Source organism: Falco punctatus, assembly GCF_963210335.1.
Source record: "Falco punctatus genome assembly, contig: scaffold_261, whole genome shotgun sequence".
Classification (NCBI taxonomy): Eukaryota; Metazoa; Chordata; class Aves; order Falconiformes; family Falconidae; genus Falco; species Falco punctatus.
The window spans coordinates 18,879-30,669 of NW_027660165.1; the positions used below are offsets into that span (position 1 = coordinate 18,879).

The window sequence follows — 11,791 nt, forward strand, 5'->3', positions numbered from 1 at the left end:
CTCGACTAAGACATTAGACAACACTTTTTTCTCTGCTCCATCACCAAATGAGGTAGGTGGGAGATGATTACCCAGAGATGGCTACAGATGTGCTCACCAGGCTCCTAGAACCCTCCTCACCTGACAGTCAAGGTCACAGGCTCAGGGGATCCACCCACACTGAACCGGAATTCTTCTGTGAATGGCCCCAGGATGGTGGAACTGAAGGAGATCCGGAGGATTTGGAGGCCATCTGGTGAAATGATGCCCTCCTGGGGGTGGAAGGAGAAGCAGGAGCCCAGAGCCGTCGCTGGAGGAACCAAGCTGAAGGGGGCATCGATGACTCCTTTGTTAAACAGGATCGCCTGCAGCAGCAAGAAATCAAAATGGAAATACATGAGGAATCTTCCTTCCTTACAGAAGGCTGATTTCTTCTCTAATTAGACATCTATAAAAGGCAGAAGATACTGTGTGTTGCTGCTTGGCTGAAGCTAAAGAACACGCAACGGGACAGGTTCTTCCTTTGGGCTTTTGCATGCAGAACAGCGACAACTTCACAGAAACGGAGTCACCCTGGGCTTATTCCACTGACACAGAGCAGTCCACTGGGCCTTGCAGTGCAGAGGACGTGCTCAGCATCACCAAGGCGATGCAGACCTGCCCCAAAGAGCAGCAAAGGGCGGTCGCAGCATTACTAGCGCATCGCCACCTCACTGCTTCTGCTCCAGACGAGCCCAGTCCCGCCAAGGGCAAAACACATTCAGCTCCCATTGCCGCCAACAAGCTCATCTGATGTGGAAAATACCTCGGGACAGCCCTATAACCAGCTTCAGCAACACTCCCCGGCTCTGCTAGGGTACGTCAGTGAGGCTCATTTTATTCTTTTCTTTCATCTGAGAGTCTCTCTGTCTTTGCTCAACCAGACACGTCAAGAAAGGGCGAGAGTGAGGTGCATGGCAGCTCCACCTAGTCTAAAGAATTTCTCTTTCACAAATATTCGCAGCCATCATCTGCTAATTTACCATTATTTGCTGTTCCAACAAGCGACGCAATCCTGCGGCGCTTGGTGAGATTCAGCTCTCTTCACGTTCAGCAAGGAGCGCCCACACCTGCCTGTGAGTACCAGCACGCTGCTGGTCACCAGACCTACCCAAAAGCAAAGCTCTACAGTTTCCGATGGCTGCAGGTGACATCCTGCCATTTCTGCGCTCCCAACTACCTGATCTGGAGGTTTTTTCCCTAATTCCTGTCCCCACAAAACCTGTCAGAAAAACTGAGACAGAAGCAGACATACAGCCCTTATTTTCCAGTCTTGCAGCTGCTGTTGAAAACATTCACCTATTCCAACTCTGCACTGGTAACTGGAAAACTGCTCATGTGTTTTACACCTTAGTTACAAATTGCACTTAGGGATCCTATGCTGAGGTTTACCTCCAGTCTGGCTGCTCCATACAGCACCTACAGTATCATCTACTTATTCACATTTTCTCAAGTAATGAAAAAAAAAAAATTTATATAAATAGACTCCTCCATAAAGTATCAGCATTAAAAATGCATAGAGCGCACAATATTTTGGAAAGAAAACCCCTTAACATGTCCTTCCCTGCCACAGTCAAGCTTTTGAAAGTGTCTGGCACGACGTATTGCCTCATTTTCTACCTCTTTCAGTTGCTGTATTTTTTTGGGGTGGTTAGATTTTTGGGGTTTGGGGGGGTTTGTTTTTTGGGGTTTTTTTGGGGGGGTTTTGGGTGGGGGTTTTTTTGTGGGTTTTTTTTTTTTTTTGACAGAAAACTTGCCACCATGGGTGGGGGGAGGGAAAGCTCCTCTGCTTCATTTCCAGAACTGCTCTGCTCTGTTCATAGAGCCAGAGGGGCACCAGGTCTGAAGGGTGGCAGGAGGCTGCTCAGCAGGGACAGCGCTCCCGGTGCCTGCGCGGGCAGCTCTGCGCGGGGAGGCTGGCCGGCTTCCCTCCGGCGCCAGGAACCAGCTGGATGCACTTCACTGAAAGGTGTTTGCAACGGACTCGAGTTGGAACACAACACGTTTGTTCCAGCTGCTTTTTAACCGCCAGGGCACAAAGGTGCAGTGATTCTAGGGCTGAAACAAAAGCCTCTGGATCCCGACCTTTTTGACCCGGTGTTGCTTTCATGTGTCAAGGGCTGGTTTTTCCGCACGAAGCCTCCCAGCTGGTCTCAAAGGGAGGTTGCCAAAAAGCAGCGACTGGGGCTTTGGGAACAACAGACACACCCTTCAGACCCCATCAAAACTATCCAGATTCCGCAAAACCTCCCACATTTCACTCACGTCAAATATTCCGTGCTCACAACTGCCGGCGTTGCCAGAAATCCCACAGGCCCACAAAGCTCACCGCTGCCCCAGGAGCCATCAGGATCCACCCCAACCCCGGAAAACCCCACTGCTCACCTCATAGCTCTGGGCTGATCCAACAGAAACCTTCCCGATGTCCAGCTGGTCAAAGCTGAAGCGCAGCTGGGGCCCTATGCCGCTCCCTTTGATGCGCAGGGGCAGCCTGGTCTCACGGCCTGGGGAGAGATCGCCATGTCAGTACGGAATTCCTTCTGTTCGCCTGGATTTTCCAGGCAGCCTCGGAGTCAGTCCCTGACTCCGGGATGGGTGGCACCAGCACTAGATGCTCCGCGAGAAGATACAGGACCCCTCTCTTCCCTCAGGAGATATACTTTGGGGCTGGCTTCTCATTTCTAACCGAGTCCTTGGGCTGCTTTATAACTTAGCAATCACTTTGCACCCTGAAGAAGATACGCTGCGCATAAAAGACGATTTCGGAATTCCTTCCCATGCACTTAGACAAGCTTTGAAAGCCGTTCAGTGAAGGCACAAAGCTCACAAAACAGAACCAAAGATAAAAACCTGCTGTCTGTATCGCTGCCATCAGAGACGACCGCACAGGAGCTGAGAAGGAAGAGCCCAAGCACGGCCCAGCAGCCGGCTGACAGCCGCACCCCAGCAGCCTGCGGAACCCTGCGCAGTTACCGTATCAATAAAAAGCTGTTTCCTGGCCTTTGCATCCGCCAGCTTGGAGCAGTAAGGAAGGGATCAAAGCAGCTGGGTCAGTGATCTCAGCACCCTCCAGAATGGGAGCCTGGCTGCTGGGGACCACGGGCCTCGCACCTCCTTCCTCTTAGATGGGGAAAATCATTTCCCTGGATGCAAATCTGACAGGGACCTCCCGCTCTTGAAAACCACCTCAAGCAGCACCACACAGACGGAGAGGAAGGACAAGGTAACCTGAACCACGGAGCTTGCTGCAAGCATTCCCTGCCCCGTGCCAGCACAGCAAAGCCATCACCTCTGTAAGGGCAAAGGCAGCGTAACTGGGTGGGTCAGTGATAACCGCTGCCAGCAAAAGACGTGACAGCACTTCTGTCAGCCAGGAGGAGCATAAAGCTTGTCTAGCAGACTGCTTGCCCCGTGCTTCCTGGGCAGGGAGCTCACCCTGCTGAGGGCAGCGAGCCCTGTACAACACTACGCAGATGCAGCACGGACTTGGAGCCACGAGGTGACCGGTCCCACGCAGGGAGAGCGGCACACGCCTGGTACTTTCACAGACACCCTGCGCTCAGCGGGGCTCAGCCACCTACGGTCTGGCAGCGCCTGGAGAGCGGGAGGTGACCCAGGGGCAGGGAGCACGTTTCACTCAGCTCCTACCGCCTCAGGAGCCTGGCAGTGCATCCATGGATCCAAGGCTCATCTTGCAGGTCTACAGGGGCTTAGTGCTCCTCCACCAAAGCTCTTCTGCGGCGCAGCTCTCTGGCCTTTACAAACACCTTGCAGCAGAGCAAATGCCTGGTAGGAAAGCTTATCCCCTCACTGCTTTGGCTGCTCTAGAGCCATCAGTGGTCAGAGCCAGGCATCCCAAGCCCTGGCTCTGCACAGACCAGCTGGAAGCCACAGGGACAGCAGGAAGGTGCCGGCGCTGCCCTTCCTAGCAAGTCCACGGGGACCAAGTGGGCTGGAAGAGTATTTGTGCCCTGCCTTTGCGGTGGGTGGCAGGAGGAGGAGAAAGGAGCCGTACCTGAGATGTCGCAGTAGACTGTTTGTTGATAGACTCGGGCTTCTCGGGGTTTGAAGATCACCTTAACTTCAATTGAAGAATTTGGCCAGACATCTCCCTCCTAAAACAGAAGCAGACAACAAACCATTTATCCTCAAACACTGCATTTCTTGTTTGCAACCACAGCCCTGTAAGCCTTTATTTAGAGCATCAATGAAGAGCAAGAAGCAAACAGCACTTATCCAGGTTTGTAAGACTTTGGAAGCAGCTGCAAAAAATGTCAGTCCCTTACCTTTACTAGCACCTGGTAAAGGCTTTTTTTTTTCCTTAATTAGGGTTCTAATAAAGGAACCCAACTGGCTGGCTTCAGCAAATCAAGCATTTCTTCAGAAGTACCAGCTGATCTAAGCACAAGGCACCTTTTTCCTCCAACCCTTCCCTTGCATCCCTGTCTCCCTATGGCCATGGGAATGTTTTACCCAGATCAGAAGAGAGTCAGCAAGTCAAAGGGATTTTTCCACTCTTCGTTACAAACGTGCTGCCTCTTATACCCTCAACCTGTACGTGCATGTAACTCTTTAATGGATTCTGGTGAGTCAGGGCACTCGGCACCAAGTAGAACAAGCCCTCCTGCCTGGGGAGCAGTGAAGACCAGGTTCCTCCTGCCCTGTGCCGCCAGCACTGAGCCAGCTTGCAGGCTCCTCCAGCTGATGGATGACCTGAGAAGGGAGCTGAGAGTCACATGCAGCCCGGTTCTCTCTGCAAGGTGCGTACATCCCTGTTTCCCTGAACACAGGCTCAAACAAGAAGAGATGGCATTTGCTTACAGCTCCACACCTACTGCAACCAGCAAGCTCTTTTCCTTGCCAGGCTCTTGCTCCGGGATTTAAGTCCGGCCCATGGTACCAGTGTGTGCGCAACCACTGCTTCCTCAGGGTCTTCATTCTCTCCCCCTCTCTCAGAGTCCTGGCACTGGTGCTCAGTCCCAGGGAGCCTCGTCATGTGTTTTCAGAGACATCCCTGGCTTCTAAAGGCTCTTGCTTCTTGCGACCGGTTTCAACAAAGGCACCACTGACATTCCCCTCCGTCCCCAGCACTACAAATGCTTCCTCATCCATTTGTTGGCATAAATATATGCGTCTCTGACAACCGTAATAATATTTTAAAGCAATGAAAAAAATAAGGAAGACCACAAAAAGAACAGTTATTTTTCTATGCACAAAGCTTGATTCTGCTTGCTGCTGGGTATTCTCCGTACTTTGTCCAGAAGAATCTTGAACTGACTGGAGCCTCCAGCACTGCCGCAGCATAAATATTAAACAACTATAATACTTCCCATCAACTTAGCACATAGAGCTCAGAGGCCAGCCCCCACAAAAATTAAAGAGCTATGACATGCTGAGTTACTGGGCTGCACCTACAATGATTCCCTAATGCACAGCCTGCTCAGAGGGAAGAACAGGTAGAAAGAACTGTTTCCAACTCCAACAAACCAAGCGTAAGAACACAGAAGAAACAATAAAGTCACCTGGATTTTTCTCAAAACCTAGAGAAAACACTTTGCCAGATCAAATGGACTTTGTGTTTCTACCCAGCAAGCAACTGGAGGAAGATGAAGCATTACTATACGATAACACACTCGCTTGAGGAAGCAAACTGGGGACACCAGCCTGCAACCCACAGTCAGCGTACGAGACAGCAGATCCCTCGGGTCCTGCTGGGATGCTGCACAGACTCAAAAGCGTCCAGAGAGTAATCTTGAATTTACAGGAATAAAAGCCTTTGGGGTGCTGCTCCAAACAACATAAGCTCTGCTACGACACCTGGAGCTTGCCTAAGCCGAGCCACTGAGAAGAAACACTCAGATGACGGATTTCCCTGGCTTGGCTAATTAGAGTCTAATAACTCACCAGCGCTCCTCACCCAGCTGCTCGCTGTATGTTTAACAGACTGAATTCAGTGGTCTCACCCTGGGCAGGCAGTCCCTGGGGGGGCGGGGGGTGGGGTGTGCATTAGGCAGCTGCTTGCATTTGCTTCCAGCCTGACAGCTGTAGCTGAACACACACCCTGGCTCACCGGCGTTCTGCGCTCCTCCTTAAAGGGCGCTGCGTGGGCTGAGCTGCCCGGTGGTGCCCTTAGATCCTCCAGCTGCTGGGGTCCTCTGCCCAGAGAGCTGCTGACAGCCCTCGCTCGGCTCCTGCGTGACAAACTGTGCCTTGCCAGGCTTACCAGCACCACCCACCACACAAACCATCGCTGCTGCTGTGCTGAGGAAGGACGTTAATGACATGCTGAGAGTAGTGACGATGCTTGAGGTCTTCATCTTAGAGGGGCACCAAGCGGGGAAGGAGAGCACATCCTGAGCCTTCAAACCAAATCTCTCCTTCCACTGGGGCCAGAAAACAAGCTTCTGGCAGCCTAAGGCAGCAGTATCAGTCTTTCAGGTCAACTATCTAACAAAGTACTCTTTTGCTGCTCGTTTCTGCTGGATCACAAGTCAGTGGTACTCACTGGTCTATTTTATGTGCCGCCATCAGATATATTGGCCTTGTGGACGCTTCGGGGCAGTTTGGTTATTACTCAGAGGCTGACAGAGGCAATACATCTCCCGTTAACGGAAGCAAGTGTAACACAATTCATAAGCAAAAACGAAGCTAAGCAGGAAAGGAAGAAAATTAAAAAGAACCGTTGGCCTGGTGAATATGTATCTGCTAACAACAGCGCGCTTTTCCAGCTGAGTGAGTTTAGCTGACTTTGGGATTCGATGAACTCCAAGGCCAGCACACCTGTGACAGAAATACAGCCGACATCTCCGATAAATCAAATCGGAGACACGCTCAGAAAGCCAGACTTACACAACAGCTTGTCTCCCACAGGCTTGGATGGCTGCTCAGAATGTTCATGATCACATGCTAATTCCAAAATCACTGCCTCCTTTTTTGTTACTATTTTCATCCACAAGTTAACCCCATACAGGCTGAAATAACCCGCTGCAGCTTCCACAGAGAGCAACACCTGGCAGCTACCGGCCCGCTTACACAGCAAAGCTGCTGCACAAACCCTGCAAAGCCACCCTGCCCAGAGAGCCTTTCCAAGGCTATCGTCCCTCCAGCGGCCTCCTAACCTCTGGGAACCTCCAGCCGCTTCTTCCAAGGGTTTGATTCTTTCTATAGGGTGCTCCCAGGGTGATAGGTGGGAAGAGCAGCAGCTGCTTTTGGCCAGAAGGTCCGAGGCAGCAAAGTCCAGGCTCTGGCGGGGCCCCTCCAGCAGATTTACACGGCGCTGCCAGAAGGGGCCTGCCCAAGCTAAAAGTTACGGGGCTGTCACCGGGGAGAAGGTTGTGGAAGTCGGCGGCAGTGCATTCTTAGATTTTACACTTGATAAAGAGGAAAAAATACTAACATTTGATGTGAAGACACCCATATGCCGGGGGGGAAGACAGACACCAGCGAAACTCTGAATGTGAAACTCATTGTTCCACAGATCATGGAATTAATGGGAATCAGAAGATTGATAATGCTGGACAGGACAGAAGGGGAGAGGCTCCTGCAGTAGCCCACTTACGCTCAGTCCTAGAGCAAACTATAACATCAACACAGCCATTTAGGAAAGGTTTCCACTCAAGACTTGAGGCCAGGCTACACTCTGGCTCCGTACAGCGCTACACGGAGCACCAGGACTCAGTGGGCAGCCAGGCTGCTGGACCTCACCCTAATGCACTTCAGGAGCCCAAGAGCAGGTTAAGCTCGTTATGGAGGTATAGTCGGCTGTACTGGAGCAGGAGCCCTGGGACACGCTCCAAAACCGGCTGACACACTGCAGGATGCTCTTCATGTTCAGCTGATCAGCTCCCACTCCCTGCTACAGCCCTGCTGCTCCGACACAGGCTCTTGGTCACATCACACTGCTCTCAGCTGCGGCGGTGTGAAACTGCAGCTGTGCTGACATGGGGGGCTCTCAGCCTTGTACGGGCTATAGGAGCAACCAAGAAGAGAACATGATCCCCTTCCTTAAAAATAAATAACAAAACAATAGTTTCCCCTATTTTACAAGAAAGAAGAGGCTAAGATTATTCTAGGGTTTGCTCCAAGATGAGAAGGGATTTTACACTGCTCAGGCAGCAGGCATTCATCATCTCAGACCATGCAAATATTCAGAATCAGGGCTCTAGTTAATTGAAGGACATGAGGTTTTGTTTGCATAAATACAAAAGCAAAAACTTTTCTCTAAGCGTGCAATAGAACTCAAAAAAGTCCGTTTAAACCCGCCAGCCTTGCGTGCAGGCTCACAGACGACACTGGGAGGGAGATTCAGGCACGGTCTAAGTCCAGATTATATGAAGGGATTGGTCTTGCTGCAATTAAACTTGGGCTGAACTTGCCCTCCTTTCCATAGAGGACCTTTTCATTCTTCAGTATGTGAACTAATACTCATGGTTAATCCCCACACACTACGTGTAAGGAGTGCCCTTATATATAACCATCGATACCTCGGAACACTGTCAGGACACTTAGGAAGTGCCCTTAATTTACAGCCCTTGCAGCAGAGCTCAGCTTTAGGCAGGCTCTCAACGCCTGCCCGGAGCTCGCAGTTTAGAAATGCTTTTTGCAACAATCTCTCCCAGCCTCACTAGAAACCTCACGTCTCCCTCTAGGCACATCAAGACACTGATGCGGGGATCTGCCAAGCGACCTCATTCAGGGAGAAGGAAGAGGAGGAAGAGGAGGAGGAGGAAGGGAGGTTCTCAGCTATCACTTACCACTGGCTCAATGGCAAAAATATCATCAGAGAAAAGCATAGAGTCTTCTTGCACCTTTGCCCTCTGGTTCTGGAAGGCACGGGAGAGAAGGGCAAGGCGCTCTTGGAGCGTGGGGTCCACCGCGCGCTGCTTGAGAAAAGAATTCCTCTCATTCTCCTCCTGCTTCTGCAGCCTGCGACAGCGCCTGCAGCCGTGGGGAGAGACAAACCAAGCAGATCATTTAATAAACAACATATTTGCAGAGACTGTCATGTAAGCGCAGGAGCAGCAACGCACTGGGGGAGGAACAGCAGCAGCAGCTCAGCGAGGGGCTGACCCCAAGCCACGGGGTCCCAAGCAGATCAGGTTATCACTCCTGCACTGGCACGGCAGGCACTTTTATGCCACACTCACAAGCTAAGAAGAGGGGTTTGAAAGCTAGCAGCCCTCAGGAGAGCCTCCTGGCTCAAAGCTACTGCCACGACTAATGCACAACCCCACCAACACCCTCAGATGGCTTTGCCGCCCATAGAGGTGCTCGGGGGAGACGGATGGAGATGAAGGAGCACCCACTGCAGTGCTTCACTGGGAAGCAGAGAAGCAGCCGGGCTTCAGCTGCAGGTTACCAGCATCACTTGTTTATCTTCCCTTTTGCACCGGCAGGGATAAGCGAACTGGCTGCTCCGTTGCCTACACTGCCATCCAGCAGAGGATCCCAGAGCACTTGCAAAGCAAACTAATGCATTCGGGCATCGCATCACTTGAGTGAAATTAACGGGTTTAGGTGCATGAAGCCAGAGGCCCCGAGAGCCTTGCCTGGCATTGAAACAGAGCAAGGTCTTAAAAAGATTCGTCAGGATGTGTTTGGTACTGTGCTCTGGGTGATGCTCTCTTTGTGTTGAGGTAAGAGAGAGATGGCAGGGCCTATTCCCTCCCACTGACCACGTTCAAGTAGAGGAATGTGCTCTGAATGATTAGAAAAGGTAAAGGCGTGTACTCTGAATAATTAGGAAAGGTTCCATTGAGGATGTTAAAGGAAAACCATGAGTCAGAAGATCATTGAACAAAGAAAGTTGAAAGGTTTACTCCACCTAGATCCCACCTATTATGAATAGAATGATTAGATGTCGAAATCAAATGAATATGTATGTAAAGATGTTGTAACCTCTCACAAAAACTGTATAAATTACCCAACTTTTCACTGAAAACTTCGGAGCTGGTTTGTCCGGTGCGAATCGGTAGCTCCCCAGTGTTGCACGAAATAAATACCTTTGCTGCTTAAAGACAAAATTAGTCTCCGAGCTGTTACTCTGTGCCGTTTTGGCATCAGCATTAGCCAATAAAGAAGTCAGCACCAGCACCTCTGAATCCAAACCCCTACATCCAGCCTTGAACCACTTCACCTTTTTCCTCTTTTGGGCCTTCTCCACAGAGCTTTGACACAGGTCACCTCTGCCTTACTTGGTAGTTGTAGCAGCGATCATTGCAGCGTTGAAAGCTCACAACCGAGAGGTGAGGAGGGAGCACTGCTGCAGAGCACTTGCTTCCCAGCTGGCACGTTGCTGTGCCCCCTTCACGCTCCAGTCCCCTGGCCACCAAGAACCAGCAGGTGACTACTCGAGGGGGGTGAGGGGAAGGCTCCGTACACAGAAAATCGAGGCAACACGCTATAAACAGGACAGCAGTCACCACCCAGCTGAATTCCAATACAATCAGCAAGGAAACACAGTCACGGACGTTCCTAGCGGCACACAGACAGAGCCTCGGGCAGATGCTGTCACCGGTGCCAAAAATACTTTCTTTGGCTCGCTCCCAGTGGAGTGTCATGGGAAATGTTTCTCCATGGCTGACCTACAGCGCTGTGCATGAGGAGGGCTTCCAGCCACCGACATGAGCAACCCTCAACTCAGCCTTCAGCAACGGACAAGAATTCCACCACTACATCCCAGAAAGTCCTGCAGGAGGGAGACAGAGCAAGCCCCTGGGTAGACCTTGTGACGAGCCAGGTCTTTCTGGGTGACAGCAAAGCACAGGCTGCTGCACTGCCTCCTCCCATTGTCAAAGTCCTCTCTGCTCTCAAAAGATCTCAAAAGCTGCTCCGACAGCAGCACAGTGGCCTCGGAGCCATGACCACCCCTAAGACTGCAAGTAAGGAAGAACAAAGCGCCCTGGTCACAGTAAAGAACACAGGCTGGCATGAGATCAAGCGTCACTGCAAAAAAATTGGGGAAACACGTTAACTCTGGCGAAAGCTGGTTGCTTCTGAGGGGAGAGAGGATCACTCAGGGTCCTGTCTGAGACGGGCAGCTGGGGAGAGATGCGAAAAGAATGGCACAGGGAAGTACTAAGAGAAGGTCATGAGATTTTTTCCTTTAGCACACTGCGCTTGCACCAAAGTCACACACTGTGCAATTAAAATCAGAGAACAGTGGAAAACTAGGTTTGGCCTTCAAGGCATTTCTGACCTAATTACATTGAACTGTATTTGCTCAGAAGCCCTTAAAAAGTGCTCCAGTTGAAGGCAGTTTCCTGATCAGCTCTGGGTTCAGACTAACTCCTATACACCTACAGCCGTCCAACTCTGAAAAGTCACACAAGGACTCCCTAAATCACCCCAGCTTTGAAGTGTCGTTTCCAGTGCCTCCCTCTGGGCCAGAAGCGTTTCCTTGCTGCCCCAAACGGAATTTCAAAGCTTCAGAGACACCCTCTGGAGAGCCTGCCCCACCTCTCAGCACCGTGAAGACACAGGTGCTGAATCCCAAAGGCACTTCCAAGTCCTGTCCCTGACTTCCCCGCAGAACCCTCCACCTCCAAACTCTCCCCAGCCCCGGAGAAGGGGCAGGGATACCTCGTTGTGCTGGAATCCGGGACAGCGCGAGGCAATTCAGCATCCTACAGCCGGATGGCCTCAACGTTCGGGGCCAGCAAAGCACCCTGCCCTGCGCACTACTGCAAAAGCAGGCTGAAGGAGGTTGCTGTCCTACCAGAGCTGGAGGGGAAGAAACTGCAGTGAATATCACAGCAGGTACGCTGCCTGCAGC

The 11,791-nt window shown here is 51.4% G+C and overlaps 1 protein-coding gene across 2 annotated transcripts; it reads right to left on the reverse strand.

Annotated features, from left to right (window-relative positions):
- LOC308057713 (hydrocephalus-inducing protein-like) lies at positions 1-11,186 on the reverse strand. 2 transcript variants are annotated; one of them, XM_080411768.1, is made up of 4 exons: positions 8,772-11,186; positions 4,034-4,133; positions 2,404-2,522; positions 1-344 (listed from the first exon to the last, which is right to left on the reverse strand). In XM_080411768.1, exons 1-4 carry the CDS (start codon positions 8,808-8,810, stop codon positions 117-119), a joined length of 486 nt encoding a protein of 161 aa, XP_080267894.1. In that variant the 5' UTR covers positions 8,811-11,186; the 3' UTR covers positions 1-116. The 2 variants fall into 2 exon arrangements, with proteins under 2 accessions (XP_080267894.1, XP_080267895.1); XM_080411769.1 differs by lacking the exon at positions 1-344 and having other exon boundaries at positions 1,722-2,522.
- Between the last annotated feature and the right edge of the window lie 605 nt (positions 11,187-11,791).

What these genes read in the sequence shown, in the direction of transcription:
- LOC308057713 (XM_080411768.1), bottom strand. Translation starts at nt 8,810, where the DNA reads ATGCTTTTCTCTGATGATATTTTTGCCATTGAGCCAGTG. An exon ending in TTTTTGCCATTGAGCCAGTG is followed by an intron (nt 4,134 to 8,771) that starts GTAAGTGATAGC and finishes CTTCTGTTTTAG; the next exon opens with GAGGGAGATGTCTGGCCAAA. An exon ending in GATCAGCCCAGAGCTATGAG is followed by an intron (nt 345 to 2,403) that starts GTGAGCAGTGGG and finishes TTGCTGCTGCAG; the next exon opens with GCGATCCTGTTTAACAAAGG.